This window comes from Ctenocephalides felis, unplaced genomic scaffold (assembly GCF_003426905.1).
Source record: "Ctenocephalides felis isolate EL2017-DRISC unplaced genomic scaffold, ASM342690v1 CF-g0.4_SCAFFOLD_00845, whole genome shotgun sequence".
NCBI classification, from domain to species: Eukaryota; Metazoa; Arthropoda; class Insecta; order Siphonaptera; family Pulicidae; genus Ctenocephalides; species Ctenocephalides felis.
In genome coordinates this window covers 27,620,778-27,633,576 of record NW_020536999.1, presented here as the reverse complement: position 1 = coordinate 27,633,576, position 12,799 = coordinate 27,620,778, and the positions used below count along the sequence as shown (strand labels likewise).

The following is a 12,799-nucleotide window of genomic DNA, read 5'->3' as shown; positions in this document are numbered from 1 at the left end:
TACAGTGAATGGAAGCTGTAATGCAATATTAATCTAAAATTTTACAGACGATAGTGTTAGTTAGCGAAGTAAGGCTACCCAGCCCTTTGTTACAAATGTCATGGAATCCCTGTATAGCAAATGTAGTAGCTGCTACTTTAGAAAATGGCACATTGTGGTCCTGTGAATTTGGTAATGGCCCGAAAATAAATTCAACAGAAAATGATGTGCAAGCTTTGTAAGAAGAATACTTCATTCATACATATATGAAATTATAGTTAATATTAATTTTTACTTATTAATTCAAGATCATTATCATGGAGCCCGAAGGGAAAACAAATTGTCATTGGGACAAAATGGCACATTATGCCAATTCAAACCAGATTTGAAGCCTGTAAAAACTATCAGTGTATCCGATATGAAAGGCTCCATAATTTCTGTTCAATGGCTGAGCAATGATCAGTTTGCAGCTACATTTCTTGATTCTTCAGATCCTAAAAATCCACCTAGTGAGTAGAATATATACTCACATAAAATTGTTGCTCACGTTACATTCATGTCGTAACTTGACCCGTGGAAATATTACATCATTTTTTAAATTTGTGCACTTTGTTTACAGATGTAGTTATAATAAATGCTTCAAAATCTGGACAGATTTATAGTATAAATTATGATGAAGTTTGTTATAGCTCAAGAAATTGCACTCCAAAATCAATTTATTTTATACATCAGCAATCATGGTAAGGTTCCACAATAATTATGCATTTCAATATAAACACATCATTGATAAATCATGAAATTTTCAGGTCACTTTTGTTTGTACTTTCTGTGAATAGTATTGAAGTTGGTTTATTAGCGGGTATTATTGCGCAAGATGTTTGTAATTGGGAACAATGGTTTTTGGTAAAAATGATAATCATATATTTAAATATTTTGTTGATTATTCAATATTTAAATATTTTACATTATTAGGCGGATGATGCTAGAGCAGAACTTCCATTAGTTGGAAGATATGAATCCTTCATGTGCGGTTATGCTCTTGATACTGGAAGCACTAAACAAATTACTATCGGTGATTAGATACTATCTCAGAAAATCTCTTAAGTATATAATAATTACAGCCCATTTTTAGGTAATAATAAAACTTTACAACCAATGCCAATGTTACATTTACTTACGGATCATGGTTTCCTAATCAGTTTTGACGCCTTGAATTTAAAAAATGATGCACCCTGTATATGCTCTCCTCCTGAACCTATAAAAGATGGCAGTGGTCTATCTTCATTCATCATTGAAAGGTAAAATTAGTAGCAATTTGTCATAATATTTACATTGATTTTTCTTCTTTTATTTCATAAAGCTCTACAGAAACACCAAACGCAAACACTCAAACAGCAACACAAGCTACTGCAGTTACTTCTCCTTCCAAAAATGAGAATTTGTTTACAAGCTCAGTTCCCAACCAAGAGCTAAAACCAAATATGACTGTGCATTCCAGTGAAGATTTTTCGTTTATGATTAATAATCCTGCAATTACATCCACACCAGTAAGATAACTATTCATGATAGTATACAGATTGCTACATTATTTATATTTTTAAATAAATTTATATTTTTTAGGCTAAGTCTATTAATACTTTGAATCAGGAGCATAAGGAAAAATTAGCACTTTCATTATCTGTAAAGGCAAATTTAGTAATGGATAAAACAATAGGTTCGAAACCTCCAATAGAATCAAAACAGAGCTTAACAACACAAACTTTGTGCTCAAAAACAGATGATCATGCTTTTAATTTTACTGCAACATCTCAAAATCAATTAAAAATTGAAAAATGTACAACATTACAACCCATAAATCAAACAGCAGGAAGTAGTATGTGGAGAATTGATTGATACTTAATTGTAATAAGCGTAATTTACTCACAACATATTTGTTTATTATAGCTCAAGATGCTGTTTCCAGCCTGGAAAAGAAATCAGATGAATTGGAGAATTCAAATGTGGATGAAGACAGTGAGGAAATTGATGAAGAATTCTTAATCTGCTTCAATTAGAAGCCTTCCATTGTGTTGAAGAGTTACAAGACCTTTTACTATACTTTAGAAATATAGACAATTAAATGAATTTTATTTGAATATATTTTCTATACTTTTCATTTAAATAATTTTAAATGATTATTAAAAAGAGCATCATGTTTGAATTTCATATATCAATGTAGACTTACCTCATCGAACATACTTCACATGCATAAGGTTTCTCTCCTGTATGAATACGTTTATGCTTAACAAGACTATAGGGTTTTGTAAAACCTGAGCCGCATGTATCACAATATAAGGTTTAGCACCTGTATGTGTAACTTCGTGTGATGTTAAGCCCCCTAATTACATAAATTGAAGAATTATATTTCATATAACACAAATTTCATATTTTATGACATTACCTTTGCTTGCAAATCGTGATGGACACTGTGAACATGCAAAAGGCTTTAAACCTGAATGTCGAACTAAATGTTGTCGTAAGTTACTGCTGTTATTAAAAGCTTTACCGCATTCAGAGCATAGGAATGGCGCCTCCCCACTGTGCGTTCGTAAATGATCTTTTAAAGTACAAGATTGCTGAAAACCTGTAACAAACAAAAAATTTTCAATAATGCCATAAAAAAGTTTTATAATAAGTATTTGCTTTTTCAACCTTTTCCACACTCTGGGCAAACATGTGGCTTAATACCATTATGTTTATTCATATGATCTATTAGTTGACCACCAAGAGCAAATGATTTTGGGCACAACTGACATTTATGAGGCTTAACATTGCCATGTATTTTCATATGCCGTGATAAATGGCTTGCTTTAGTAAAAGTTCTTTCGCACTCGGTACATTCATAACTCTGAGGTTCTTCATTTTTGTGCTTTTGCATGTGTGCTGAAAGAGACTCCTAAAAAACAAAATGCCAAAATGTTACTAATAAGTAAAATTAACATCTATTATTCCATAAAATTCTTTAATTACCAATTTGCATAATTATTATTACTATATAAATCATTTACCTGCTTCCTGAATACTCTATCACACTCTGAGCACTTATATATTTCTTTTATATCTTCAGAATTGAAATTTTTAGACATTAATTCTGAATGTTTTATTCTATGTCTTATCAATAAATCTTCTCTAACAAAACGTTGATAACATATTGTGCACTCAAAAGGTTTTCCTTCTGAATTATGAACATTTAAATGCCTTTGCAAACGATAAAGCTTATCAAAGATTTTTCCACAGTTATCGCAAGGAAAATCATTGGTTAATTTTTTTCTGCCCCTGCGCCTATGGGGAATTTCCAGTTCTGTTTCTTCCAAATCATCGGTGGCTTCCACACCTTCTAAGAATTCTTCAGCATCCATTTCAATTTCGATTTTAGGTTTTAGTAAATCGAAATCAATAGGTTCTGTGATAGGCTCATCCTTGATTTGTTTATCTTCTACAACATTCTCCGTATTTCCAAACACTTTTCTGATAAAGAATAACACACATAAATCAAGAGCTATAGAATATTCAATTATTTAAATTGAGACATCTCAGTTTTAGAAATATATATAAATTTTGATAAGCATGACTATTTATATCGATAGAAACAACAATGGTAATTGGTAATATTAATTACCCAATTATGAAAAAATTATAAATATAATTATACAATTCAAATGCTACAATATATAAACAAAAGTCATTTTGTGTTTACCTCAATTCTACATCAGATCTTTCACATTGTTGATTAAACAAAAAAGCAGAGTGTAATGAAACCTTCACATCCTTCGCAAATTTGTCCAGGCAACCCATCTAATTCAGAAATTGGGATATTTGTACAAGACATAAGCATATTAGCTAAGGCTGGTGTTAGATTTTCAGATATAAACATCGGTTTCATTGCTCCATCTGTACACATACATGCCCTGCATATATTTGTCACTTTTATTTCTTCCATAATTTATAAAATAAAGCATTAAACTAGAGACAGATATTAATTATAATTATAATAATTCTTTATTAACGTTTGATTGACGTTTCACGCTTGTTATTGTGCTTCCTAGACAATATAATAATGTGCTTTACATAAAGCATAGAGTATATAATTTTTATGTTGAGATTGGATACCTTGAATAGTATTAGTTCATTCATTTAATATTAAAAATTCGATAGCTAGTGATAAAATCTTTTTGAATGAACGATAAGACATAAGAATAGATAGAATATGGATAGAAGATTAATTTAAATAAAAATTAAAATTATAAAATAGCCAAAATATTGAATTGGCTGTGAACAAGGCAAGACTCCGAGTCTAGTCTCTAGTTTTTAAGAAAGCAGACACTCTGTGCTTAATCCTAGGTTATGTTTAAATTTACAAATTACCGTCAAGTGCGATTTTTTAAATCTTTTTGAAATGGTATAAATGCTACTTATTAAGGGTAATAATTATATTTTATTATTGGCACAATATTAAATAGAATTAGTTGAAAAAATGTCTGTAAATGCGCCAAACCCTAAAGAAGTTCAGGTATTGATAATTATCATTTGTTTGAAATAATTCATTGTTTATATATTAAATTCATTAATTTTACAGGATTTCAAATTTATATTACACAGTAAAGTTAAAATTTTTGAAAAATGTGAAACGCCGTGTAATAACACTTCCCTTTTATGTGCTGCGAGTCGGTTTGGATTAATTTTCACTGCTTGTCAAAATATTGTTAAAGGTACAAAACAATTTAAAATTAAGCACTAAACTTATAATTTTTGTTATTAAAATATTGATTTATTATTTAACGCAGTTGTACAGCTATCATCTTTGGTACAAAACTCACCTAAAGATAAAAATGTTGCTGTTCGAAAACAAGAACTCCCTGGGCATGTAACTTATCTTGCTGTGAATTGTGATCATACAGTTTTGTCCATAGTGTTAACTTCTAATGGAAACTTTATATTACAATTTTATGATGTTACTTCATATTATAAACAGGTATTGATGTCTTCCTGCACATTAACTTCCTACAATGAATGGAAGCTGTAATGCAATATTAATCTAAAACTTTACAGACAATAGTATTAGTTAGCGAAGTAAGGCTACCCAGCCCTTTGTTACAAATGTCATGGAATCCCTGTATAGCAAATGTAGTAGCTGCTACTTTAGAAAATGGCACATTGTGGTCCTGTGAATTTGGTAATGGCCTGAAAATAAATTCAACAGAAAATGATGTGCAAGCTTTGTAAGAAGAATACTTCATTCATACATATATGAAATTATAGTTAATATTAATTTTTACTTATTAATTCAAGATCATTATCATGGAGCCCGAAGGGAAAACAAATTGTCATTGGGACAAAATCTGGCACATTATGCCAATTCAAACCAGATTTGAAGCCTGTAAAAACTATCAGTGTATCCGATATGAAAGGCTCCATAATTTCTGTTCAATGGCTGAGCAATTATCAGTTTGCAGCTACATTTCTTGATTCTTCAGATCCTAAAAATCCACCTAGTGAGTAGAATATATACTCACATAAAATTGTTGCTCACGTTACATTCATGTCATAACTTGACCCATGGAAATATTACATCATTTTTTAAATTTGTGTACTTTGTTTACAGATGTAGTTATAATAAATGCTCCAAAATCGGGACAGATTTATAGTATAAATTATGATGAAGTTTGTTATAGCTCAAGAAATTGCTCTCCAAAATCAATTTATTTTATACATCAGCAATCATGGTAAGATTCCACAATAATTAAGAATATAAACACATCATTGATAAATTATAAAATTTTCAGGTCACTTTTATTTGTACTTTCTGTGAATAGTATAGAAGTTGGTTTATTAGCGGGTATTATTGCGCAAGATGTTTGTAATTGGGAACAATGGTTTTTGGTAAAAATGATAATCATATATTCAAATATTTTGTTGATTATTCAATATTTAAATATTTTCCATTATTAGGCGGATGATGCTAGAGCAGAACTTCCATTAGTTGGAAGATATGAATCCTTCATGTGCGGTTATGCTCTTGATACTGGAAGCACTAAACAAATTACTATCGGTGATTAGATACTATCTTAGAAAATCTCTTAAGTATATAATAATTACAGCCCATTTTTAGGTGATAATAAAACTTTACAACCAATGCCAATGTTACATTTACTTACGGATCATGGTTTCCTAATCAGTTTTGACGCCTTGAATTTAAAAAATGATGCACCCTGTATATGCTCTCCTCCTGAACCTATAAAAGATGGCAGTGGTCTATCTTCATTCATCATTGAAAGGTAAAATTAGTAGCAATTTGTCATAATATTTACATTGATTTTTCTTCTTTTATTTCATAAAGCTCTACAGAAACACCAAACGCAAACACTCAAACAGCAACACAAGCTACTGCAGTTACTTCTCCTTCCAAAAATGAGAATTTGTTTACAAGCTCAGTTCCCAACCAAGAGCTAAAACCAAATATGACTGTGCATTCCAGTGAAGATTTTTCGTTTATGATTAATAATCCTGCAATTACATCCACACCAGTAAGATAACTATTCATGATAGTATACAGATTGCTACATTATTTATATTTTTAAATAAATTTATATTTTTTTAGGCTAAGTCTATTAATACTTTGAATCAGGAGCATAAGGAAAAATTAGCACCTTCATTATCTGTAAAGGCAAATTTAGTAATGGATAAAACAATAGGTTCGAAACCTCCAATAGAATCAAAACAGAGCTTAACAACACAAACTTTGTGCTCAAAAACAGATGATCATGCTTTTAATTTTACTGCAACAACTCAAAATCAATTAAAAATTGAAAAATGTACAACATTACAACCCATAAATCAAACAGCAGGAAGTAGTATGTGGAGAATTGATTGATACTTAATTGTAATAAGCGTAATTTACTCACAACATATTTGTTTATTATAGCTCAAGATGCTGTTTCCAGCCTGGAAAAGAAATCAGATGAATTGGAGAATTCAAATGTGGATGAAGACAGTGAGGAAAATGATGAAGCACTTCTTGATCTGCTTCAAGGAGAAGCCAGCTATTTTGTTGAAGAGTTACAAAACCTTTTACTATGCTCTAGAAATATAGACATGGAGGTATATTAAATAATTTATAAATACATTAACTATCTTATATTGACAACTTATAGTAATTAAATTTTTTAAATTGATTGATTTTATATTATAGTGCGGGACGGAAATTGAATCAAAGTTTTTATATTCTGGGATTAATGATATGAAAAACTTCATAAATGAAGCAAATGAAAGTACCCAGAATCTCCGTGCAGAATTACAAAGCCTTCGTCAAGCCCTAATGGCTGCATATTCTTGGACCAGTGAAGCAAAATGCAAGGTTTATGGACATGAAGAGTGAGTAATATTATTTATGAATAATCCAATTCAAAATCACAAATGTTAGATAATACTCACTAATGGTCTATTTTATAGCACATATTCCATAGAAAAAATGCTAATTTCATCTGATCTGGATTCACTTTCTAAAAGTCAGTTGGGAGCTATAACAAAATTGTTGTATTATGTAGAATCTCAAATTCTGCAATTAAATAAGCAAATTAATGAACAATGGTCCGATTTTCAGGATAAATGCAAAAGCAAAGCAAAGTAAGCATCCAATATCTCATTATATATCCATGAATTCTATCTATTTTCATTATTTTTGAGCGCAATAATTTATTTTAGAGGAAAGATGCATATACCAAGTATGGAGGTTTTGTATCAGACACTTTTGAAACAAGGCGATATCCTTGCAAAACAAAAACGATTTGTACATGAAGCATTGATTAAAATTCGAATAAAACCTGCAAGTCAAGGGTAAATATAGAGTTTCATAATAAATTAATTATTTAATTATATTAATTATATTACTCCCAATTTCATATTTTAGAACCAATACAACTGAAGAAATATCAGATCTATCCAGAATGCTTGATGTTATGAATATGAATTCACAGGATTTTCAACAAATTCATTTGGACAGAATGTTGACAAGAAAATACAAATTTACAAAGAGGAAAGATGTTGTATCAAATATTTTATCAAATCTCAAGACACAAAAAGTATTGCCTGTTCAAATAGACTACGACCATTCCAAATCATCTGTCGTTAAAGAAAAACTCCGAAATATTAAAGGTAACTATATATGCATATGTATATATATCTATACTATCTAACTATATATGCATATATATATATATATATATATATATACATATTAAAGTGAACAATTCTAATTTTATTTTAGATAAGAAATTGAAGCCAGCTTTGCCATTGAATAAAACAAATGATTTTCAATCCCAACTAAATGATTACATGGAAAAACAAACAAACAAAGCTAACTCTCAATCTAAGCAACATATTGAACGAATAAATATTCCAGCAGTTTTGCCAGTATCTGAAAAAATAAGTGATAATACCTATGTTATAAGTTTTGGGAATAACGAGAAACCTCCAACATCATCAAATTTATCATTCGTGAAGCCTAGTATGACAGGAGGAGCACCTGCATCAGCCTTTAATGCAATAAGTAAGACTCCAGTGAGTGATATGTCAAATAATGCAACTACATTTCAATTTGCTGCCCAAAACCCAATGGTTGTTTCTAAGAAGCGCGAGGAAGATGCGAGCAGATCATTTAGTTTTACATCTACAGGAGATGGTAAAATTGAAAATAGTGATTTTTTGTTTTGTTCAACAAAAATGATTGGCCCTTATTACAGTAGGCGCTCTGATCAAAGTCGCTTTACATTTTGCTAATAAACTAAATGAATTGAAAAATCCTGCATACTTAGTTTTGTTTACTTTCAGGTGACAAACATGGAAAACCAGTTGAATTGGAAACAAATTCTATAACAAGGTAATGAACAAAATTCGTATTTTGTACATGATAAGTATACTTAATATCTGTATTTATGCATTTCTGCAGCACTACTCTTGAAGCAACAAGATCTAATACAATGGATGATTTCACAAAGGACCTTAAAATTTGCTCACCATCGTCTTTCATGATTAGTAATAAAGGTATTGAAGTTTGTAGATTGCATTCAATTATATTTATATATATATATATATATATATATATATATGATTTAGTAGTTAATTTTGATGTTGAAATATATGAGTGAGTTCTTGAGGGCGATACATCAAACAAAGAAAAGCCAAAGATTTATAAAATAATCTTTATTTCCAAACGTTTCGACATTCAATTTAATGTCATCATCAGTGGATCTAAAAACAGTATGAAAATTAGCATATCTAGGTAATTATAACCAATCCACATATATTATAATTACCTAGATATGCTAATTTTCATACTGTTTTTAGATCCACTGATGATGACATTAAATTGAATGTCGAAACGTTTGGAAATAAAGATTATTTTATAAATCTTTGGCTTTTCTTTGTTTGATGTATCGCCCTCAAGAACTCACTCATATATATATATATATATATATATATATATATATATATTTTCTGGTATCAGTTTAGCATTTGGAGCACAGTTGAGGTGTTTATAGTTTGCTCAAGTTTATCTCAATATTCCTCATTCTGAAATTAATAATCAAAAATTTTGTAGCAGGTTCTCAATCTGTAAACATTACTGCAAAAGTGACTGATAGTATGCCCAAAACTACATCAATATTCGGAGGAAGTAAGTCAACTATCCCTCAAGGGTTGTCAACATCAACTTCAATATTTGGTAATTTAAATACCAAGGAAGAAAATACCAATACTTCTAGATCAATAACAGGTGGCATTACAACCACTACTGCAAGTACTGATTTTGGCAAATCTACTGCTGCTACTTTTAGTGTCGCTAACTCAAATTCATCGATTAATATATTTAAGAATATGGTTTCTGATGGCAAAATAAATAATTTGCCGGCTTCAACAAATGTATCAAGACCTGAAAGTTCAGAATATTCTTCAATTACAACTACCTCCTCATCAATTGAAAAGGAAAATTCTTCTATGGCGACAGCTAATTCTGTTTTTAGTAAACCATCATCTACTTCCATATTTGGTGGAAATGCTTCTCTGAAAGTAAATACCACATCAACCACCTCTTTATTCGGTGGAAATACTTCTACAACTGCAACTGTACTTGGTGCAACTTTAAGTTCTGCTAATACAAATTCCAATTTTGGATCATCATTAACTACCAAATCTGGCTTGAGTAGTGATACAACCGCTGTAGGGCCTATTCTTGGGACAACATCTGCTACATCTACGAGTACACTATTTGGAACTCCTGTTACGGCAGCAAGTTCTGCATTTAAAGTTCCTATTACGACAGCAAGCTTGACTTTTGACACACCAGTTACAACAGCAAGTTCATCACTTGTAGCTCCTGCTACAACAGCAAGTTCAGCATTTGGAGCTCCTGCTACAACAGCAAGTTCAGCATTTGGAGCTCCTGCTACAACAGCAAGTTCAGCATTTGTAGCACCTGCTACAACAGCAAGTTCAGCATTTGTAGCACCTGCTACAACAGCAAGTTCAGCATTTGGTGCTCCTGCTACTTCAGCAAGTTCAGCATTTGGTGCTCCTGCTACAACTGCAACTTCGGCATTTGGATCTCCGGCTACGACTGCAACTTCAGCATTTGGAGTTCCTGCTACAACTGCAACTTCAGCATTTGGAGTTCCTGCTACAACTGCAACTTTGACATTTGGAACTCCTTCTACGACTGTAAGTTTAACATTTGGAACCCCTGCTACAACTGCAACTTTAGCGTTCGGAACTCCTGCTACAACTACAACTTCAGTGTTTGGATCTCCCACTGTGAATGCAAGTTCAGTATTTGGTGCTACTTCAGCATTTGGAACTTCTGTTTCAACTACAAGTTCAGTCTTTGGTAGTCCTGTTAATACCAGCACTACTGGGTTTGGTGCTATGAGTTTAACAAACACGACAACTTCTTCATTAACTTCAATGTTTGGTAGTGGCCTCAGTGTCACTACAACTGCGAGCAAATCAATGTTTGGCAGTAGTCAGCCTACAACAACTAACACTAATTCTATTTTTGGAGGTGGCACATCAGTTTTTGGAAGCAGCCCTTCTGGTGCAGCAAATTCCATATTTGGCAATGCATCATCAACAACTGCTACTCCAAATTCAATATTTGGTGGTGTAACATCTACAACTACTGCTTCAAACTCAATATTTGGCGGTGTAACATCTACAACTACTGCTTCAAATTCAATATTTGGAGGTGCAACATCTACAACTGTTGCTTCAACACCAATGTTTGGTTCTCAAAGTTCATTTGGTAGTTCTGCACAACAAAGTAGTTCCATATTTGGTGGCTCTAGTAAACCAACTAGCAATATTTTTGGAGGGTCAAATCCTTTAAAACCAGCAACTGCTATTTTTGGACAACAATCTACATTCGGTGCTGCTTCTGGAGGTAAAAGAGCATTTATTTATAACAGACCTAAATCAGATTGTATTATTGATTCTTTTATATCTAGGTTCAATATTTGGAGGCAATTCGCAAAATACTTCTCCTTTCAGTACTCCCACAACACAATCTACATTTGGAAGTTTTGGATCACCATCAACTGGGTAAGTTGATGAAATATTTCTTATTTTGTTTTCCTACAAAAACTTACAAATTCAAATAAAACCTTTTTGTAAATATTTTGACCTATTTTTTATAATGGGAAATGTTGTATGAATGTAATTAATAGTTACATACATAATTGAATGAACTTTTACAAGACTTTTTGTTATAAAACTGTAAATAATAATGGATTGTTTGGGTTTATAGGTTTGGAAATACAGGTTCATCTTCTTTTGGGAGCGGTGTATTTAGTGGAAATTCTGCAGGAGCGAGTGTAGCTCAAGGAGGATTTGGATCTCCTCTTTCTATGAATAAACCAGCAGGTACATGCTTTTAAAACTTGCAGAAATAACTTTTTTTAGCAATTTTTTGTATGTAGAATTATAAGCTATTTTAACTTACATATACTTGGTACATTTTTCCTACTTTCATATTTTAGGTGGCTTTGGGTCTCCTCCCACTTTCGGCTCAGCACCTGCTTTTGGAGCTACTCCTAGTTTTGGTTCTCCGCCTAGTTTTGGAGCAGCACCAGTTTTTGGTTCTGCACCTGCTTTTGGTAGCCCAACAAATGCATTTTCTAACCCTGTAGCGCAAACATCTGGTGAGAAAAATTACCTATTAGATAAATCAAAATCCCATCTGGAGACTGAAATATAATAAACTCTGAGAATTATTACCATTGATATTTAACTAATATATTATTTAGCTTTCAGTTCACCGACACATCAGTCAACTACTTTTGAGAATTTAGCATCTAGCAATGTTATATCTTTTGGAAATTTAGCACAAGGTTCTCCACAGCAAACAAATAAACCTGCATCATTTTCTGGGTAATAAAGATGATTTTGATTATTTTTTAATAAAATGTAATAACATAAACCAAGCATTCAAATAACTCAATTTTCAGGTCTTCATCATTTTCCAGCTGGAGGTAGTTATCTAATTATAACTTATTCAATTAATTTTATGTGAGATTTGTATTTTGTAAAAATATGATTATTTTTGAAATATATGGCTTTTACAATTATTTTTGTCGAATTTTTTATTAAAGAAGGTTCTGCTTCACTTAAAATAATTTTAAGGAGAATTGACAATGTATGAATAATAATCTTGAATCTCGAGTTAAGAAATGTTTGTATAATAAAAATGCTGATCAAATTTTAATCAAGAAGAATATGAAACTTTCTGAAATCAAAT

At 31.3% G+C, this 12,799-nt stretch overlaps 3 protein-coding genes across 4 annotated transcripts; 2 read left to right on the top strand and 1 right to left on the bottom strand.

Annotated features, from left to right (window-relative positions):
- The first annotated feature begins 374 nt into the window (after positions 1-374).
- Positions 375-2,033, top strand: LOC113381369 (nuclear pore complex protein Nup214-like). The gene is made up of 8 exons (XM_026620311.1): positions 375-488; positions 599-719; positions 786-882; positions 952-1,051; positions 1,112-1,277; positions 1,340-1,526; positions 1,600-1,852; positions 1,924-2,033. Exons 1-8 carry the CDS (start codon positions 398-400, stop codon positions 2,031-2,033), a joined length of 1,125 nt encoding a protein of 374 aa, XP_026476096.1. The 5' UTR covers positions 375-397.
- A 171-nt stretch (positions 2,034-2,204) lies between these two features.
- On the bottom strand, positions 2,205-3,943 carry LOC113381358 (zinc finger protein 501-like). The gene is made up of 5 exons (XM_026620302.1): positions 3,716-3,943; positions 3,027-3,486; positions 2,671-2,914; positions 2,420-2,602; positions 2,205-2,356 (listed from the first exon to the last, which is right to left on the bottom strand). Exons 1-5 carry the CDS (start codon positions 3,811-3,813, stop codon positions 2,205-2,207), a joined length of 1,137 nt encoding a protein of 378 aa, XP_026476087.1. The 5' UTR covers positions 3,814-3,943.
- Positions 3,944-4,425: 482 nt separating this feature from the next.
- On the top strand, positions 4,426-12,537 carry LOC113374970 (nuclear pore complex protein Nup214-like). Of its 2 annotated transcripts, none has more exons than XM_026614933.1 (25): positions 4,426-4,528; positions 4,595-4,727; positions 4,803-4,990; positions 5,068-5,237; positions 5,308-5,510; positions 5,621-5,741; positions 5,802-5,898; positions 5,968-6,067; positions 6,128-6,293; positions 6,356-6,542; positions 6,617-6,869; positions 6,941-7,116; positions 7,208-7,389; positions 7,468-7,641; positions 7,720-7,851; positions 7,925-8,169; positions 8,282-8,695; positions 8,845-8,893; positions 8,963-9,057; positions 9,617-11,446; positions 11,511-11,604; positions 11,810-11,925; positions 12,042-12,203; positions 12,309-12,432; positions 12,510-12,537. In XM_026614933.1, the coding sequence occupies exons 1-25, from the start codon at positions 4,493-4,495 to the stop codon at positions 12,535-12,537; spliced, it is 5,475 nt and encodes a 1,824-aa protein (XP_026470718.1). In that variant the 5' UTR covers positions 4,426-4,492. The 2 variants fall into 2 exon arrangements, with proteins under 2 accessions (XP_026470718.1, XP_026470713.1); XM_026614928.1 differs by having other exon boundaries at positions 9,614-11,446.
- The last annotated feature ends 262 nt before the right edge of the window (positions 12,538-12,799 follow it).

What these genes read in the sequence shown, in the direction of transcription:
- LOC113381358 (XM_026620302.1), bottom strand. Translation starts at nt 3,813, where the DNA reads ATGGGTTGCCTGGACAAATTTGCGAAGGATGTGAAGGTTTCATTACAC. An exon ending in AGATCTGATGTAGAATTGAG is followed by an intron (nt 3,487 to 3,715) that starts GTAAACACAAAA and finishes ATTCTTTATCAG; the next exon opens with AAAAGTGTTTGGAAATACGG. An exon ending in ATAGAGTATTCAGGAAGCAG is followed by an intron (nt 2,915 to 3,026) that starts GTAAATGATTTA and finishes TTTGTTTTTTAG; the next exon opens with GAGTCTCTTTCAGCACACAT.
- LOC113381369 (XM_026620311.1), top strand. Translation starts at nt 398, where the DNA reads ATGAAAGGCTCCATAATTTCTGTTCAATGGCTGAGCAATGATCAGTTT. An exon ending in ATTGGGAACAATGGTTTTTG is followed by an intron (nt 883 to 951) that starts GTAAAAATGATA and finishes TTACATTATTAG; the next exon opens with GCGGATGATGCTAGAGCAGA. An exon ending in CTGCAATTACATCCACACCA is followed by an intron (nt 1,527 to 1,599) that starts GTAAGATAACTA and finishes TATATTTTTTAG; the next exon opens with GCTAAGTCTATTAATACTTT.
- LOC113374970 (XM_026614928.1), top strand. Translation starts at nt 4,493, where the DNA reads ATGTCTGTAAATGCGCCAAACCCTAAAGAAGTTCAG. An exon ending in ATTGGGAACAATGGTTTTTG is followed by an intron (nt 5,899 to 5,967) that starts GTAAAAATGATA and finishes TTCCATTATTAG; the next exon opens with GCGGATGATGCTAGAGCAGA. An exon ending in TTTTACATCTACAGGAGATG is followed by an intron (nt 8,696 to 8,844) that starts GTAAAATTGAAA and finishes GTTTACTTTCAG; the next exon opens with GTGACAAACATGGAAAACCA.